The sequence below is a fragment of the Cherax quadricarinatus genome, chromosome 75, assembly GCF_038502225.1.
Source record: "Cherax quadricarinatus isolate ZL_2023a chromosome 75, ASM3850222v1, whole genome shotgun sequence".
NCBI classification, from domain to species: Eukaryota; Metazoa; Arthropoda; class Malacostraca; order Decapoda; family Parastacidae; genus Cherax; species Cherax quadricarinatus.
Genome location: NC_091366.1, coordinates 4,962,070 through 4,981,893, shown reverse-complemented (window position 1 = coordinate 4,981,893; position 19,824 = coordinate 4,962,070). Strand labels below are relative to the sequence as shown.

The 19,824-nt window shown below is 42.4% G+C and overlaps 1 protein-coding gene across 1 annotated transcript in view; it reads right to left on the bottom strand.

The window, feature by feature from the left end:
* mwh (multiple wing hairs) overlaps positions 1-10,085 on the bottom strand; it is a 156,913-nt gene extending 146,828 nt beyond the window's left edge. Inside the window, exon 1 of the mRNA XM_070100963.1 lies at positions 9,110-10,085. Coding sequence (XP_069957064.1) covers positions 9,110-9,156 — 47 coding nt within the window. The 5' untranslated portion in view covers positions 9,157-10,085. The remainder of the gene's footprint in view (positions 1-9,109) is intronic.
* Positions 10,086-19,824: the final 9,739 nt, after the last annotated feature.

Below are 19,824 nucleotides of genomic sequence, written 5' to 3'. Positions count from 1 at the left end.
CCACACCAGTCGACTAACACTTAGGTACCCATTTTGCATTGATGGGTGAACATGGGCAGCGGGTGTCTTATGGAAACACGTCCGTAATGTTTTCCAGCCATACCGGAGATCCCAACTCCGGACCTCAGCTAGGGGACACCAAGTAAGATAAGATAAGATTTCGTTCGGATTTTTAACCCCGGAGGGTTAGCCACCCAGGATAACCCAAGAAAGTCAGTGCGTCATCGAGGACTGTCTAACTTATTTCCATTGTGGTCCTTAATCTTGTCCCCCAGGATGCGACCCACACCAGTCAACTAACACCCAGGTAAATATTTGCTGCTAGGTGAACAGGACAATAGGTGTAAGGAAACGTGTCGGAATTTCCACCCGCCGGGAATCGAACCCGGGCCCTCCGTGTGTGAAGCGGGAGCTTTAGCCACCAGGCCACCGAAAAAGGGTGTAAGGAAAGACTACTGTTTGAGAAGTTGATAACAGGAATCAGGGAGCCTTCAAGTGGACTCTTAAAACAGGAGGGTTAAAAACCCAGTAAAACCTAAGAAACCCAGTAGTCTGGTTTATTTCCATCGTGTCCCGTAGATGGATCACTGGCGCACTCAACTCACACATTGAGGTCTGGGAATCGATCCCCTGGTACGGCTGCAAAACATCAGGATGTGTTTCCATAACGCACTTGCTGTCCAAGTTTGCCTATCAGTAAAATAGGTACCTGGGTGTTAGTCAACTGGTGTGGGTCGCATCCTGGAACAAAACTGACCTAATTTGCCCTAAATGCTCAGCATAACAAGTGACTTTCTATATAGTAGTATGATATTGATGTCAGCTATGGTCTGTATACCTTGTACATGTACTTGTAGAAATAAAGATATAAGGTTTTTTGTTCGGATTTTTAACGCCAGAGGGTTAGCCATCCAGGATAACACAAGAAAAATCAGTGCATTATCGATGGACTGTCTGTCAGTATCGTCCCCAAGATGCCACCCACACCACTCGACTAACACCCAGGTACCTATTTGCTTGCTAGGTGAACGAGACAACAGGTGTAAGGAAACACTTAGTGTTTCCACCCTTGCTGGGGATCGAACCACTGATACCGTGAAACCAGAGCGTTAACCAGGCCACGGAATAGTTTCCAACAACCAACTCACGGTGTCCCGTAGCTCGATTGGTAGCATACTCATCTCACACACTGAGTGTCCATGGCTCGATCCCCAGTACGCATGGAAACACTGGGCATATTTCCATAAGACACCTGCTGTCCCTGTTCACCTAGCAGAAGTAGGTACCTGGGTGTCAGCCGAGTGGTGTGGGTCGCATCTTGGGAACAAAATTAACCTAATTTCCCGATATGCTCTGCATAACAATGGGCTTTTGATACAGTATGTCACTGATACCAGTTAGATCTGTATACTACGAATCATGTACTCGTAGAAATAAACGCTATTTTATTATAAAAACAATATAACAATAATAATAATAATAATAATAATAATTACTCCCTCGTTCTTGGCTCTCTGGTTACATCATGACCTTGGAGGACAGTTTTGGCCTTTTTTCCTGGCAGATCCGGTTAGTAAGGTGTATAGCCATGACATTTGTATTTTCCGTTATTGTGCGTCTCCTTGTATGTACGTAATGTGTGTGTATGTACTCACCTATTTGTACTCACTTATTTTTGGTTGCAGGGGTCGATTCACAGCTTCTGGCCCCCGCCTCTTCGCTGGTCGCTGCTAGGTCCACTCTCTCCCTGGTCCAGAAAGCTTATGGTAGCTGTGTGTGTGTGTGTACATCCTGTGTATTCAGTTATTTATGGCCGCAGGTGTCGATCTCAGCTCAAGGTCCAGCCTCTCAGCTTCCCGCTGCTGGGCAGGAGAGTCTGGGTGTTGGGCCCTACCTTCCTTTTCTTACACCTATCTATTCTGCCCCCTGTCACTCCTTTAACTAGGTTATTTAAATTCCTGCGTTCGGTCATCTATTAGTAATTGCCTATTACAAGTGTGCAGGTTCTGTTGAGAACTGGTCATTCACTAACGTCAGTGCCCCATCAGCCTGGCTGTTACTGTGGTCAGCAGTAACAGCCTGGTTGATCAGGCCCTGATCCACCAGGAGGCCTGGTCAGAGACCGGGCCGCAGAGGCGTTGACCCCTGGAATAGCCTCCAGTTGTTGTTTCCGCTTTCAAATCGCTTTATTGGTCCATTATTCTATTTGTGAAGATAATTATTTTATCTCTGACTGCACTTCTTAATTTACAACTGTTGTCTGTTGTTGTTATTGTCCGAGATACTAAGACATTTAGGAAGCTTTTGGTTATGCAGAGAATGTCAGTTAACTTATGTTACTTTTCTTCCCTGGATGCGACCCATACCAGTCGGCTAACACCCAGGTACCCATTTACTGTTAGGTGAACATGGAAAACAGGAAAACGAATGTTTCCACCCTTACCGGCGATCGAACCACGAACCTCGGTGTGTGCAGTGAGTGCACTAGCAATGGAGCTACGGGGACACCATGGCCTGTCTCCTCCTTTCCTCCTGTGAGCTATCAGGCACATTTTCATTGTTAATCTTTTGCCATAACTCAAACTTTTCGTCTCAGGTCTTCATTTTGTAGCTCTTCTCAGGACCTTACCTAACACCCAATATGCTGTTATTATGTAATAAAACCGTTGAATATTACAATTTTAGCCTAATATATGCTGTAAATATTTTTTAATGCATTTATATCCATAACTTTCGAGTTATTTTATAGTTTACCAGAGCAGCGTATGTATCCCTCACAATTTACATTAGGTAAGATTTGTCAGGAAACAGGACAAGTGTTTCCTGACGCACAATGAGGACAAATTCCAACTACTCCGTTATGGAAAACTGGAGGAGATAATAACTAGAACAGAGTATACTACTGACTCCGGCCATACAATAGAGCGGAAAAATAATGTAAGGGACCTGGGAGTAGTAATGTCTGAGGATCTCACTTTCAAGGATCACAACAGTGCCACGATCACACGTGCAAAGAAAATGATAGGATGGATAATGAGAACTTTCAAAACGAGAGATGCCAAGCCCATGATGATCCTTTTCAAATCACTTGTTCTCTCTAGGCTGGAATACTGCTGTACATTAACATCTCCATACAAAGCAGGTGAAATCGCAGATCTAGAGAGTGTACAGAGATCCTTTACTGCACGTATAAGTTCTGTCAAGCACCTTAACTACTGGGAACGCTTGGAAGCACTTGACTTGTACTCGTTGGAACGCAGGAGGGAGAGATATATCATAATCTACACTTGGAAAATCCTGGAAGGAATGGTCCCAAATCTGCACACAGAAATCACTCCCTACGAAAGTAAAAGACTGGGCAGACGATGCAAAATGCCGCTAATAAAAAGTAGGGGAGCCATTGGTACACTAAGAGAAAACACCATAAGTGTCCGGGGCCCAAGACTGTTCAACAGCCTCCCATCAAGCATTAGGGGAATTGCCAATAAACCCCTGGCTGCCTTCAAGAGAGAGCTGGACAGATACCTAAAGTCAGTGCCGGATCAGCCGGGCTGTGGCTCGTACGTTGGACTGCGTGTGGCCAGCAGTGACAGCCTAGTTGATCAGGCCCTGATCCATCGGGAGGCTTGGTCATGGACCGGGCCGCGGGGGCGTTGATCCCCGGAATAACCTCCAGGTAACCTCCAGGTAACCTCCAGGTAATCTGACCGAGACCTTCCACTGGCTTACTCCTCCACCCCTTTAAAAATTATGGTTATGATTAACTAATTCATATTTCTCACAATTTCACTTACATGGTGTTCCAGTGACAATCTTGTTATTAATAACACCCAGGTCCCTCTCCTTCTCATTATTTCAGCACTTTGCCACTTACCACTTTTTTCTTATTATTATTCTGCGGTATTTTATCTAGATATAATTTCGTCAGCCATCTTTCACTCCATTTGTTCGATTTATCCAAGTCATCCTCTTCTTGATTCGCCGGTACATTCCGGTCCAGGTCTTTTCCAGATGGTGGCCCGGCCTGGCTCCCTGTCTTGAGAGTGTCTGAGACCTATATCCACCATGGGAGGAGGTACAAGTACCTCCTCATCTTTGGGACCAACTGTCCCCAGGCCTAGCCACAAGCTAGACCTCTCTGGTCTGCCATCCCCGCCACAAGGAGGCTAATGGGAATGACAGTGTTATGAGCTAAAGGCTCGGGCTCAGGCACCTACCCTACCCTAAAAGGGTTAGGCATGGTGTCGATCAAAAAAAAAAAAAATTATTATTATTATTATTAAATATTTGCCGGTACTCTCCCGGCCCGGGCCTTTTCCAAGTGGTGGCCCGGCCTTGGCTTCCTCTTTAGGGAGTGTCTGAGACCTAAGTCTCCCATGGGAGGAGGCACAAGTACCTCCTCATCTTTGGGACCAACTGTCCCCAGGCCTAGCCACAAGCTAGGCCTCTCTGGTCTGCCATCCCCGCCCCAAGGGGGGCTAATGGTAATGACAGTCTTATGAGCTAAAGGCTCGGGCTCAGGCACCTACCCTACCCTAGAAGGGTTAGGCATGGTGTCGATCAAAAAAAAAAAAAAAAAAAAAAAAAAAAAAAAAAAAAATTGCTTGAGATCATTATGCGTAGGTATAATAATATTTATTATATAATTTTATGTTAATTTTATATTGTTATTATAAATATCTATAAGATAATCGATATTATATAAAATAATTATTATTTACAATTGAATTTTGTTTAATAATATATATTTGTATAATACTTAACCTCAAACAACGTAATTTTCGTGAATTTAAACGAATAATATTACAACCACACAAAAAAAATGAAGTTTACCCTGAGAATAATCTAGTTTTCTCTTTCTCTCTCCTAACCCCATTTTCTGTAATTCTAGACGTGGCTGCCAGTGTTCCGTTCCAGGTTGAGGAAATTAACACTGGCTTGAGAATTTTAATAGACTCTCCCGTAATCAATGTTGTCCGGCGAGTTCTTATGTATGTCTGTAGTTATGAACTGTAATATCGGCGCCCCTCTGGCAAGACATATATACAGTGGACCCCCGGTTAACGATATTTTTTCACTCCGTAAGTATGTTCAGGTGCCAGTACTGACCGAATTTATTCCCATAAGGAATATTGCGAAGTAGATTAGTCCATTTCAGACCCCCAAACATACACGTACAAACGCACTTACATAAATACACTAACATAATTGGTCACATTCGGAGGTAATCGTTATGCGGGGGTCCACTGTATATATATATATATATATATATATATATATATATATATATATATATATATATATATATATATATATATATATATATATATATACGTATATATATATATATATATATATATATATATATATATATATATATATATATATATATATATATATATATATATATATATATATATATATATATTATTTTTCAGTCCACTGCAGGATTCAAACCTGCAAACTCGGCATCAGACGAGCCCCTTTGGGGCGGGGCAGATGGCAGACCAGAGGCATCGATACCATGCCTAACCCTTCTAGGGTAGGGTAGGTGCCTGAGCCCGAGCTTTTAGCTCATAAGACTGTTATTCCCATTTGCCCCCTTGGGGCGGGGATGGCAGACCAGAGAGGCCTAGCTTGTGGCTAGGCCTGGGGACAGTTGGTCCTAAAGATGAGGAGGTACTTGTGCCTCCTCCCATGGGAGACTTAGGTCTCAGACACTCCCTAAAGAGGGAGCCAAGGCCGGGCCACCACTTGGAAAAGGCCCGGGCCGGGAGAGTACCGGCTAATCTTTAATAATAATAATAATAACAGATCAGAGGCCTAGCTTCTCCATACGAGCGCCGTGAGGGCGGGGACTGTGGCTAGGCCTGGGGACACTTGGTCCCAAAGATGAGGGGGTACTTGTACCTCCTCCCATGGGAGACTTAGGTCTCAAGATACTCCCCAGACAAGGAGCCAAGGCCGGATCACCACTACTTGGAAAAGACCCGGGCCGGGAGAATACCGGCGAATAAGAAAAAAAAATTATCAGACTACACAGTACTTAAATAACAAAAAAGCACAATACCGTGACTGGAACGATACACAAATAACCCGCACATAAAAGAGAGAAGCTTACGACGACGTTTCGGTCCGACTTGGACCATTGACAAAGTCACAGTGTGACTTTGTAAATGGTCCAAGTAGGATCGAAACGTTGTTGTAAGCTTCTCTCTTTTATGTGCGGGTTATTTGTGTACACCGTGACTTTGTAAATGGTCCAAGTCGGACCGAAACGTCGTCGTAAGCTTCTCTCTTTTGTGTGCGGGTTATTTGTGTACATAGTACTTTATCCACACAGCCAGACTCCACTGTGTAGATAAACTGCTGTGTAGTCTGATGCCGAGTTTGCAGGTTCGAATCCTGTTGTGGACTGAGAGATAATGTTTGTATATAATTTCAGCCATTGCTTACCTAGTTTTAATTCTACAAAGGCACCACTACACTCACTACTATGTGACAAAAACACTTTCCTTACAACCCACCCAAAGTGGTCAGGTCACTTGACCTTCCTACCTCTCTCTTCCTGCCTACTCACAACCTTTCTTGCTTCTCTTATTGTCTACCCACAAAGTTTCTTACCTCTTTATCCATAACCTTTCTTACTTCTCTCTTCCTATCTACTCACAACTTTTCTTACCTTTCTTCCTATCTACAAGCTATCGGCATAGGTTCTGTACACTGGTTCAAGTCCTACCTACAGATTCAGAACCCCTACTGATAGCATGTGGGGTTCCCCAAGGTAGTATTCTGGGTCCCTTTCTGTTCCTACGTTATATGTACGTGTACCTTATTTCTTATTTCTTGCTTCTTGCTTACCCACGACCTTCTTACCACTCTTCCTGTCTACCTACGACCTTCTTACCACTCTTCCTATCTATCTACGACCTTCTTACCACTCTTCCTGTCTACCTACGACCTTCTTACCACTCTTCCTATCTACCCACGACCTTCTTACCACTCTTCCTGTCTACCTACGACCTTCTTACCACTCTTCCTATCTACCTACGACCTTCTTACCACTCTTCCTATCTACCTACGACCTTCTTACCACTCTTCCTATCTACCCACGACCTTCTTACCACTCTTCCTGTCTACCTACGACCTTCTTACCACTCTTCCTATCTACCTACGACCTTCTTACCACTCTTCCTATCTACCTACGACCTTCTTACCACTCTTCCTGTCTACCTACGACCTTCTTACCACTCTTCCTGTCTACCTACAATGCTTTTCTCAATACTCTATCGTACACCTGTCATCTTATCTTTTCTATGGGCCAGCATTCTTCAAAGGCGAAAGGGCACAGGAAGAGGAAAATAGAACGTGTGAAAGGACATGAGGCGGAGGAGGAAATGCGTAAAAGGACATGCAGTGGGCGACGACTTCTGCGACCAGGCGTGTCCTAAAGGCCAGCTGGTTGACTGACCTTTACATATTCAATTGTGTGGTGCAGTACATTAATTTTTAATATCATGGAAGTTAATCAGGTTTGATCCGAGGAAGGAGAGAGCGGATCTAGTTCCATAAATTATCAGCCCTTCACCAGAGGCACGTCTCTTTAACGGTCCCAATGTATGAGCTGACTGCCAGCTCACACACTGAGGTTTGTGGTTCAATCTCCGGTAAGGGTAGAAACATTAGGATGAGTTTTCTTAAGACATCTGTGTCATTGTTTACCTAGCAGTAAAATAGGTACCTGGGCGTTAGTCAAGTGGTGTGAGTCGCAGCCTGGGACAAAATTGACCTACTTTGCCCGAAATGTTCAGCATAACAAGGTACTGTGGCCCGGTGGCCTGGTGGCTAAAGCTCCCGCTTCACACACGGAGGGCCCGGGTTCGATTCCCGGCGGGTGGAAACATTTCGACACGTTTCCTTACACCTGTTGTCCTGTTCACCTAGCAGCAAATAGGTACCTGGGTGTTAGTCGACTGGTGTGGGTCGCATCCTGGGGGACAAGATTAAGGACCCCAATGGAAATAAGTTAGACAGTCCTCGATGACGCACTGACTTTCTTGGGTTATCCTGGGTGGCTAACCCTCCGGGGTTAAAAATCCGAACGAAATCTTATCTTATAGTAGTATGTCAGTGATATCAGCTATGGTCTGTATACCTTGTACATGTACTGGTAGAAATAAAGATATGACTATTATCGATTTACAATGAGAGAGAGAGAGAGAGAGAGAGAGAGAGAGAGAGAGAGAGAGAGAGAGAGAGAGAGAGAGAGAGAGAGAGAGAGAGAGAGAGAGAGAGAGAGAGAGAGATGTACATAATGGCCACAAGACCGACCTTCGTGGTCAGCGGACCAAGCCTCCACCAAAATCATTTATGGGAAAATACTTACGATAATATAGGGGTAAAAGTGGCACACTTGACACTACTATACATTAGAGAATGACAAGACGTAACTTACAATCCCACGTCCCTACAGTGTTATAAGTGAAGTGAAGGTTCGCTCTTACTTGTGGAAAAAATTAAACCCCTGACAGGGATCTGTCCTGGTGAATATTTAAAACATACGAAAAAACATGTATAATAACGACGTAATACCTTTAAAACCCACGAGAGAGGTAACAGGTATATAACAGGTCATAGACGCCCTAGCACTAAACATTGAAAAAAATCCAAAGGTAATGATAGGATAGCAAAAAGATTATGCGTATATATATATATATATATATATATATATATATATATATATATATATATATATATATATATATATATATATATATATATATATATATATATATATATATGTATATACAATATAATCGCAGACAGGCGATCTTAACAGTGCAAAACAAGCTTCGGGAGATGGAACTCTTCAACTCAAGATCTTGCACAGGTCATATCTGAGAGGAACTGGCTGGCGTTACCACGCTACCTTACTCTGAGAAACCTTATTCTCCTTCTACCTGTTGCTTTCTTGCAATATTGCATAGCTCCTGATGACGTACGGAGACATGTGAGAGATCCTGGGCTGAAGATGTCCATCCCCCCCGTGGCTTGTCTTGTATATATGAAGGTACACACATGTTATAGAAAATAGATCTTATGTACTTACCATGAGAATTTAAGACACTTGGCCAAGAATCTGAGAAGTCTCTCCATGCCTGTACTCGAGGTGCTGACACTCACTCGAGGAGGTGCTGACACTCACTCGAGGAGGTGCTGACATTCACTCGAGGAGGTACTGACACTCTCTAGAGGTGCTGACACCCATTCGAATAGGTACTGACACTCACTCGAAGAGATACTGACACTCATCGAGGAGGTGCTGACACTCACTCGAGGAGGTACTGACACTCATTCGAGGAACTACTGACACTCATTCGAGGAGGTACTGACACTCGCTTGAGGAGGTACTGACACTCACTCGAGGAGGTACTGACACTCACTCAAGGAGGTACTGACACTCACTCGAGGAGGTGGTGACACTCATTCGAGGAGGTACTGACACTCACTCAAGGAGGTGCTGACACTCGAGGAGGTACTGACACTCACTCAAGGAGGTACTGACACTCACTCAAGGAGGTGCTGACACTCAAGGAGGTACTGACATTCACTCGAGGAGATACTGACACTCACTCGAGGAGGTGCTGACACTCATTCGAAGAGGTACTGACACTTACTCAAGGAGGTGCTGACACTTGAGGAAGTACTGCCACTCACTCGAGGAGGTACTGACACTCACTCGAAGAGGTACTGACACTCACTCAGGGAGGTACTGACACTCACTCGAGGAGGTACTGACACTCACTCGAAGAGGTACTGACACTCACTCAAGGAAGTACTGCCACTCACTCGAAGAGGTACTGACACTCACTCGAAGAGGTACTGACACTCACTCAAGGAGGTACTGACACTCACTAGAGGTGATACTGACACTCACTCGAGGAGGTACTGATACTCAAGGAGGTGCTGACACTCGAGAAGGTACTGACACTCACTCGAGGAGGTACTGCCACTCACTCGAGAAGGTACTGCCACTCACTCGAGGAGGTACTGACACTCAAGGAGGTACTGCCACTGGAGGAGGCACTGCCACTGGAGGAGGCACTGCCACTGGAGGAGGCACAGCCACTGGAGGAGGCACTGCCACTGGAGGAGGCACAGCCACTGGAGGAGGCACAGCCACTGGAGGAGGCACTGCCACTGGAGGAGGCACTGCCACTGGAGGAGGCACTGCCACTGGAGGAGGCACTGCCACTGGAGGAGGCACTGTCACTGGAGGAGGCACTGCCACTGGAGGAGGCACTGCCACTGGAGGAGGCACTGCCACTGGAGGAGGCACTGCCACTGGAGGAGGCACTGCCACTGGAGGAGGCACTGCCACTGGAGGAGGCACTGCCACTGGAGGAGGCACTGCCACTGCAGGAGGCACTGCCACTGCAGGAGGCACTGCCACTGGAGGAGGTACTGCCACTGCAGGAGGCACTGCCACTGGAGGAGGCACTGCCACTGGTGGAGGTACTACCACTGGAGGAGGCACTGCCACTGGAGGAGGCACTGCCACTGCAGGAGGTACTGCCACTGGAGGAGGCACTGCCACTGGAGGAGGCACTGCCACTGGAGGAGGCACTGCCACTGGAGGAGGCACTGCCACTGCAGGAGGCACTGCCACTGGAGGAGGCACTGCCACTGCAGGAGGCACTGCCACTGGAGGAGGCACTGCCACTGGAGGAGGCACTGCCACTGGAGGAGGCACTGCCACTGCAGGAGGCACTGCCACTGGAGGAGGCACTGCCACTGGAGGAGGCACTGCCACTGGAGGAGGCACTGCCACTGGAGGAGGCACTGCCACTGGAGGAGGCACTGCCACTGGAGGAGGCACTGCCACTGGAGGAGGCACTGCCAGACACAGCAACAACACTGTCACATTATTATCAAACACAGAAAACTTAATTTTTTCATTCACAGGGTAAACTTAAATATTTATTTATATCCAGTTCAAGAAGACAACTTTTTTTCCATTAATGTATTTGTATTATTTTCAACGTTTTGTAGAATTATTAAAATATTTTTCACACTTCTAAAACATGAACATATATGTACATATCCAATATATCACAATTTTGGCCTTATTTAAAAAATTTCAGACTCTTGGTTTCTATGTTAATGTTCAGCTATACTATTGGTTATTTTCACTTCATTATCGAAAATTTTTGGCAATCTGAAAAATAGATATCTCTCTTTACCATTCTTTTTTAGCCTTATAAATGATTTTCTTCTCTTTTTACCGTTATTTTCAACCTTATAAATGATTTTCAGACACTTTTTTTAAAGATTTTTATGTAAACACGTGATATTTATTTACAAAGAGTGCTGTGGTAGGCCTACAGTACGAGATTGATATCAAAAATATGAACAACGTATTGTTAGGTTAGGTTAGGTTAGGTTAGGTTAGGTTAGGTTAGATTAGGTTATTTTAGGTTAGGTTATTTTAGGTTAGGTTATTTTAGGTTAGGTTAGGTTAGGTTAGGTTATTTTAGGTTAGGTTATTTTAGGTTAGGTTAGGTTAGGTTAGGTTAGGTTAGGTTATTTTAGGTTAGGTTAGGTTAGGTTAGGTTAGGTTAGGTTATTTTAGGTTAGGTTATTTTAGGTTAGGTTAGGTTAGGTTATTTTAGGTTAGGTTATTTTAGGTTAGGTTAGGTTAGGTTAGGTTAGGTTAGGTTAGGTTATTTTAGGTTAGGTTATTTTAGGTTAGGTTAGGTTAGGTTATTTTAGGTTAGGTTATTTTAGGTTAGGTTAGGTTAGGTTAGGTTAGGTTAGGTTATTTTAGGTTAGGTTATTTTAGGTTAGGTTAGGTTAGGTTATTTTAGGTTAGGTTATTTTAGGTTAGGTTAGGTTAGGTTAGGTTAGGTTAGGTTAGGTTATTTTAGGTTAGGTTAGGTTAGGTTAGGTTAGGTTAGGTTAGGTTAGGTTAGGTTAGGTTAGGTTAGGTTAGGTTATTTTAGGTTAGGTTATTTTAGGTTAGGTTAGGTTAGGTTAGGTTAGGTTAGGTTAGGTTATTTTAGGTTAGGTTATTTTAGGTTAGGTTAGGTTAGGTTATTTTAGGTTAGGTTATTTTAGGTTAGGTTAGGTTAGGTTAGGTTAGGTTAGGTTATTTTAGGTTAGGTTATTTTAGGTTAGGTTAGGTTAGGTTATTTTAGGTTAGGTTATTTTAGGTTAGGTTAGGTTAGGTTAGGTTAGGTTAGGTTAGGTTATTTTAGGTTAGGTTATTTTAGGTTAGGTTAGGTTAGGTTAGGTTAGGTTATTTTAGGTTAGGTTATTTTAGGTTAGGTTAGGTTAGGTTAGGTTAGGTTAGGTTATTTTAGGTTAGGTTATTTTAGGTTAGGTTAGGTTAGGTTAGGTTATTTTAGGTTAGGTTATTTTAGGTTAGGTTAGGTTAGGTTAGGTTAGGTTAGGTTAGGTTAGGTTATTTTAGGTTAGGTTATTTTAGGTTAGGTTAGGTTAGGTTAGGTTAGGTTATTTTAGGTTAGGTTATTTTAGGTTAGGTTAGGTTAGGTTAGGTTATTTTAGGTTAGGTTATTTTAGGTTAGGTTAGGTTAGGTTATTTTAGGTTAGGTTATTTTAGGTTAGGTTAGGTTAGGTTATTTTAGGTTAGGTTATTTTAGGTTAGGTTAGGTTAGGTTAGGTTAGGTTAGGTTATTTTAGGTTAGGTTATTTTAGGTTAGGTTAGGTTAGGTTAGGTTATTTTAGGTTAGGTTATTTTAGGTTAGGTTAGGTTAGGTTATTTTAGGTTAGGTTATTTTAGGTTAGGTTAGGTTAGGTTAGGTTAGGTTAGGTTAGGTTAGGTTAGGTTATTTTAGGTTAGGTTAGGTTAGGTTAGGTTAGGTTAGGTTAGGTTAGGTTAGGTTATTTTAGGTTAGGTTAGGTTAGGTTAGGTTAGGTTAGGTTAGGTTATTTTAGGTTAGGTTAGGTTAGGTTAGGTTAGGTTAGGTTAGGTTATTTTAGGTTAGGTTAGGTTAGGTTAGGTTAGGTTATTTTAGGTTAGGTTAGGTTAGGTTAGGTTAGGTTAGGTTAGGTTATTTTAGGTTAGGTTAGGTTAGGTTAGGTTAGGTTATTTTAGGTTAGGTTATTTTAGGTTAGGTTAGGTTAGGTTAGGTTAGGTTAGGTTATTTTAGGTTAGGTTATTTTAGGTTAGGTTAGGTTAGGTTAGGTTAGGTTAGGTTAGGTTAGATTAGGTTATTTTAGGTTAGGTTAGGTTAGGTTAGGTTAGGTAAGGTTAGGTTAGGTTAGGTTAGGTTAGGTTAGGTTAGGTTAGGTTAGGTTAGGATAGGTTAGGTTAGGTTAGGTTTGGTTAGGTTAGGTAAGGTTAGGTTAGATTAGGTTATTTTAGGTTAGGTTAGGTTAGGTTTGGTTAGGTTAGGTTAGGTTAGGTAAGGTTAGGTTAGGTTAGGTTAGGTTAGGTTAGGTTAGGTAAGGTTAGGTTAGGTTAGGTTAGGTTAGGTTAGGTTAGGTTAGGTAAGGTTAGGTTAGGTTAGGTTAGGTAAGGTTAGGTTAGGTTAGGTTAGGTTAGGTTAGGTAAGGTTAGGTTAGGTTAGGTTAGGTTAGGTTAGGTTAGGTTAGGTAAGGTTAGGTTAGGTTAGGTTAGGTTAGGTTAGGTAAGGTTTGTCAGGAAACAGGTCGTTTCTGACGTGGATTTTAGTCATATGATGACCCACAGCTGGAGCTTTCGGTCCTCTGACCGAGGTCTGGTTGATCAGGGCCTGATGCACCGGGACGCCTGGTCGAGGACTGGATCTCGGGGGCGTTGACCCCCGGAATACCTTCTAGATAGACTCCAGGTAGGTCTTCCACCAGGATGTCGTGTACGTGAAGAGGCTAACGGGGGTCAACGCCCCCCGCGGCTCGGGGGCGTTGACCCCCAGATAGATCAATAAAGTCATTCAGACACGATAGATCTCAGGTTTTAACAGCCAGATAGATCAATAAAGTCACTCAGACACGATAGATCTCAGGTTTTAACAGCCAGATAGATCTATAAAGTCACTCAGACACGATAGATCTCAGGTTTTAACAGCCAGATAGATCTATAAAGTCACTCAGACACGATAGATCTCAGGTTTTAACAGCCAGATAGATCAATAAAGTCACTCAGACACAATAGATCTCAGGTTTTAACAGCCAGATAGATCAATAAAGTCACTCTGACACGATAGATCTCAGGTTTTAACAGCCAGATAGATCAATAAAGTCACTCAGACACGATAGATCTCAGGTTTTAACAGCCAGATAGATCTATAAAGTCACTCAGACACGATAGATCTCAGGTTTTAACAGCCAGATAGATCTATAAAGTCACTCAGACACGATAGATCTCAGGTTTTAACAGCCAGATAGATCAATAAAATCACAGATGAGTCTGTACTTTCCCCTGTGGTAATAACATCACGAGAAGAGACTGTTACGAGGCCAGAAGGTCGACAAGTGTGAGATAAGAGAGGTGAATAAAGACCTTGTAACACTTCTTTTTAATTAACGGCGTTAGGTACAACGGAAACCTTACTAGGTACACGGATATCTCACTAGATACAACGGATACCTTACTAGGTACACGGATATCTCACTAGATACAACGGATACATTACTAGGTACACGGATATCTCACTAGATACAACGGATATACCTTACTAGGTACACGGATATCTCACTAGATACAACGGATACATTACTAGGTACACGGATACCTTACTAGGTACACGGATATCTCACTAGATACAACGGATACATTACTAGGTACACGGATACCTTACTAGGTACACGGATACCTTACTAGGTACACGGATACCTTACTAGGTACACGGATACTTTACTAGGTACACGGATACCTTACTAGGTACACGGATACCTTACTAGGTACACGGATACCTTACTAGGTACACGGATACCTTTTATCTAACCCTTGATCACCTCCGTCAGGTGTTGGAGATATCTTACACAGAACTAGAAAGTTGTGACGAAGGAGTAGAGAGAGGAAGGGAGAATGATGTAGGGAGGAAGGGAGAATGATGGAGGAAGGGAGAGAGGGAGAATAATGAAGGGAGGGAGGCAGGGAGGCAGGGAGGGAGGGGAGACATTAGGGTACCAATAATACCCGGGTAGTGTCGACAGAACACGTTTCCTAACAGTAGTCTACCCACAAACGGGTTTCTCTGTTTTTATAACAGATTAACAGTTTACCGTTACTTCCAATCTTTCTAATCCTTGGCCAATCACATTGGTGATCAGGTACAATCATCCCCAGGCTACAATCATACTGGTGATCTGGTACAATCATCCACAGGCTACAATCACACTGGTGATCTGGTACAATCACCTCCAGGCTACAATCACACTGGTGATCTGGTACAATCATCCCCAGGCTACAATCACACTGGTGATCTGGTACAATCACCTCCAGGCTACAATCACACTGGTGATCTGGTACAATCATCCCCAGGCTACAATCACACTGGTGATCTGGTACAATCACCTCCAGGCTACAATCACACTGGTGATCTGGTACAATCATCCCCAGGCTACAATCACACTGGTGATCTGGTACAATCACCTCCAGGCTACAATCACACTGGTGATCTGGTACAATCATCCCCAGGCTACAATCACACTGGTGATCTGGTACAATCATCCCCAGTCTACAATCACACTGGTGATCTGGTACAATCATCCCCAGGCTACAATCACACTGGTGATCTGGTACAATCATCCCCAGGCTACAATCATACTGGTGATCTGGTACAATCATTTCCAGGCTACAATCACACTGGTGATCTGGTACAATCATCCCCAGGCTACAATCATACTGGTGATCTGGTACAATCATCCCCAGGCTACAATAATACTGGTGATCTGGTACAATCATCCCCAGGCTACAATCACACTGGTGATCTGGTACAATCATCCCAGGCTACAATCATACTGGTGATCTGGTACAATCATCCCCAGGCTACAATCATACTGGTGATCTGGTACAATCATCCCCAGGCTACAATCACACTGGTGATCTGGTACAATCATCCCCAGGCTATAATCACACTGGTGATCTGGTACAATCATCCCCAGGCTACAATCATACTGGTGATCTGGTACAATCATCCCCAGGCTACAATCATACTGGTGATCTGGTACAATCATCCCAGGCTACAATCATACTGGTGATCTGGTACAATCATCCCAGACTACAATCATACTGGTGATCTGGTACAATCATCCCCAGGCTACAATCATACTGGTGATCTGGTACAATCATCCCAGGCTACAATCATACTGGTGATCTGGTACAATCATCCCAGGCTACAATCATACTGGTGATCTGGTACAATCATCCCAGGCTACAATCATACTGGTGATCTGGTACAATCATCCCAGGCTACAATCACACTTGTGATCTGGTACAATCATCCCAGGCTACAATCATACTGGTGATCTGGTACAATCATCCCAGGCTACAATCATACTGGTGATCTGGTACAATCATCCCCAGGCTACAATCATACTGGTGATCTGGTACAATCATCCCAGGCTACAATCACACTGGTGATCTGGTACAATCATCCCCAGGCTACAATCATACTGGTGATCTGGTACAATCATCCCAGGCTACAATCATACTGGTGATCTGGTACAATCATCCCAGGCTACAATCACACTGGTGATCTGGTACAATCATCCCAGGCTACAATCATACTGGTGATCTGGTACAATCATCCCAGGCTACAATCATACTGGTGATCTGGTACAATCATCCCCAGGCTACAATCATACTGGTGATCTTGTACAATCATCCCAGGCTACAATCACACTGGTGATCTGGTACAATCATCCCCAGGCTACAATCATACTGGTGATCTGGTACAATCATCCCAGGCTACAATCACACTGGTGATCTGGTACAATCATCCCCAGGCTACAATCATACTGGTGATCTGGTACAATCATCCCCAGGCTACAATCACACTGGTGATCTGGTACAATCATCCCCAGGCTACAATCATACTGGTGATCTGGTACAATCATCCCCAGGCTACAATCATACTGGTGATCTGATACAATCATCCCCAGGCTACAATCACACTGGTGATCTGGTACAATCATCCCCAGGCTACAATCATACTTGTGATCTGGTACAATCATCCCCAGACTACAATCACACTGGTGATCTGGTACAATCATCCCCAGGCTACAATCATACTGGTGATCTGGTACAATCATCCCCAGGCTACAATCACACTGGTGATCTGGTACAATCATCCCTAGGCTACAATCACACTGGTGATCTGGTACAATCATCCCAGGCTACAATCACACTGGTGATCTGGTACAATCATCCCAGGCTACAATCATACTGGTGATCTGGTACAATCATCCCCAGGCTACAATCACACTGGTGATCTGGTACAATCATCCCTAGGCTACAATCACACTGGTGATCTGGTACAATCATCCCAGGCTACAATCACACTGGTGATCTGGTACAATCATCCCCAGGCTATAATCACACTGGTGATCTGGTACAATCACCTCCAGGCTACAATCACACTGGTGATCTGGTATAATCACCTCCAGGCTACAATCATACTGGTGATCTGCTACAATCACCTCCAGGCTACAATCATACTGGTGATCTGGTACAATCATCCCCAGGCTACAATCATACTGGTGATCTGGTACAATCATCCCCAGGCTACAATCATACTGGTGATCTGGTACAATCACCTCCAGGCTACAATCATACTGGTGATCTGGTACAATCATCCCCAGGCTACAATCATACTGGTGATCTGCTACAATCACCTCCAGGCTACAATCATACTGGTGATCTGGTACAATCATCCCCAGGCTACAATCATACTGGTGATCTGGTACAATCATCCCCAGGCTACAATCATACTGGTGATCTGGTACAATCATCCCCAGGCTACAATCATACTGGTGATCTGGTACAATCATCCCCAGGCTACAATCATACTGGTGATCTGGTACAATCATCCCCAGGCTACAATCATACTGGTGATCTGGTACAATCATCCCCAGGCTACAATCATACTGGTGATCTGGTACAATCATCCCCAGGCTACAATCATACTGGTGATCTGCTACAATCACCTCCAGGCTACAATCATACTGGTGATCTGGTACAATCATCCCCAGGCTACAATCATACTGGTGATCTGGTACAATCATCCCCAGGCTACAATCATACTGGTGATCTGGTACAATCATCCCCAGGCTACAATCATACTGGTGATCTGGTACAATCATCCCCAGGCTACAATCATACTGGTGATCTGGTACAATCATCCCCAGGCTACAATCATACTGGTGATCTGGTACAATCATCCCCAGGCTACAATCATACTGGTGATCTGGTACAATCATCCCCAGGCTACAATCATACTGGTGATCTGGTACAATCATCCCCAGGCTACAATCATACTGGTGATCTGGTACAATCATCCCCAGGCTACAATCACACTGGTGATCTGGTACAATCATCCCCAGGCTACAATTACCTTCACTCTGCGTGCAGTGGGCCACCACCAACAGTCTGACTGGTTATATATTATCAAACGGAGGTTCAAGCCTCCACAACTCACGGTGTGACCCACACGGGTTTAACGCTCCACCAGACATTCTTAGGAAATGTTGATAAATTATTATTGACAGAATAATAATTACTATAGATAATAATTATTATCATTAATAATAATCATAATTAATAATTATTACTAAACAAATAATAATTATTACAAATAATAATAATTATAATTGACAATAATTATAATTAATAATAATAATTATTGTAATTAATAATAATTATAATGTCGTAAGAATTTTTTTATTAAATCAAAACCTACAAATTATTATATTACAATATATTAAAAATTATTATATTACAATACATTAAAAATTATTATATTACAATACATTAAAAATTATTATATTACAATACATTAAAAATTATTATATTATAATACATTAAAAATTATTATATTATAATACATTAAAAATTATTATATTACAATACATTAAAAATTATTATATTACAATACATTAAAAAATTTTATATTACAATACATTAAAAATTATTATATTACAATATAATATCTCAGTATTTAATTACCAATAATATTTACACAATTATGATAACGTCCACAAACATCAACTGTTAATTTCAAGGCTGAAGAGTAATGGGACCAGAAGCTGGAGCTCAACTCTACCTCTCTAAATGTCACTTGACCAATCAGAGCAGACCACTCAGGGACAGTTATCTCTGACTGGTAACTGTATTAACCAGGTTCTACTGTATTACTCACCTTCCCTTATATATATATATATATATATATATATATATATATATATATATATATATATATATATATATATATATATATATATATATATATATATATATATGGACCTTGTATAATTATATATAATTATATAATTATATATAATTATATATATAATTATATATATATATATATATATATATATATATATAATTATATATATATATGTATATATATATATATATATATATATATATATATATATATATATATATATATATATATATATATATATATATTGACCTTGTATAATTATTTAATGGTGTATATAATTGGATGTATCAGGCGTGACTATAAGAATAATTATCCTGGGATAATTAACTTCCTGACTCAGCTTTTTAATTATTATTTATTATGTATTTCCGACGCCCACTGGTAAGGTCGGCAGGTTCAAGGTCGTGGTGAACACATCAAGGTCGTG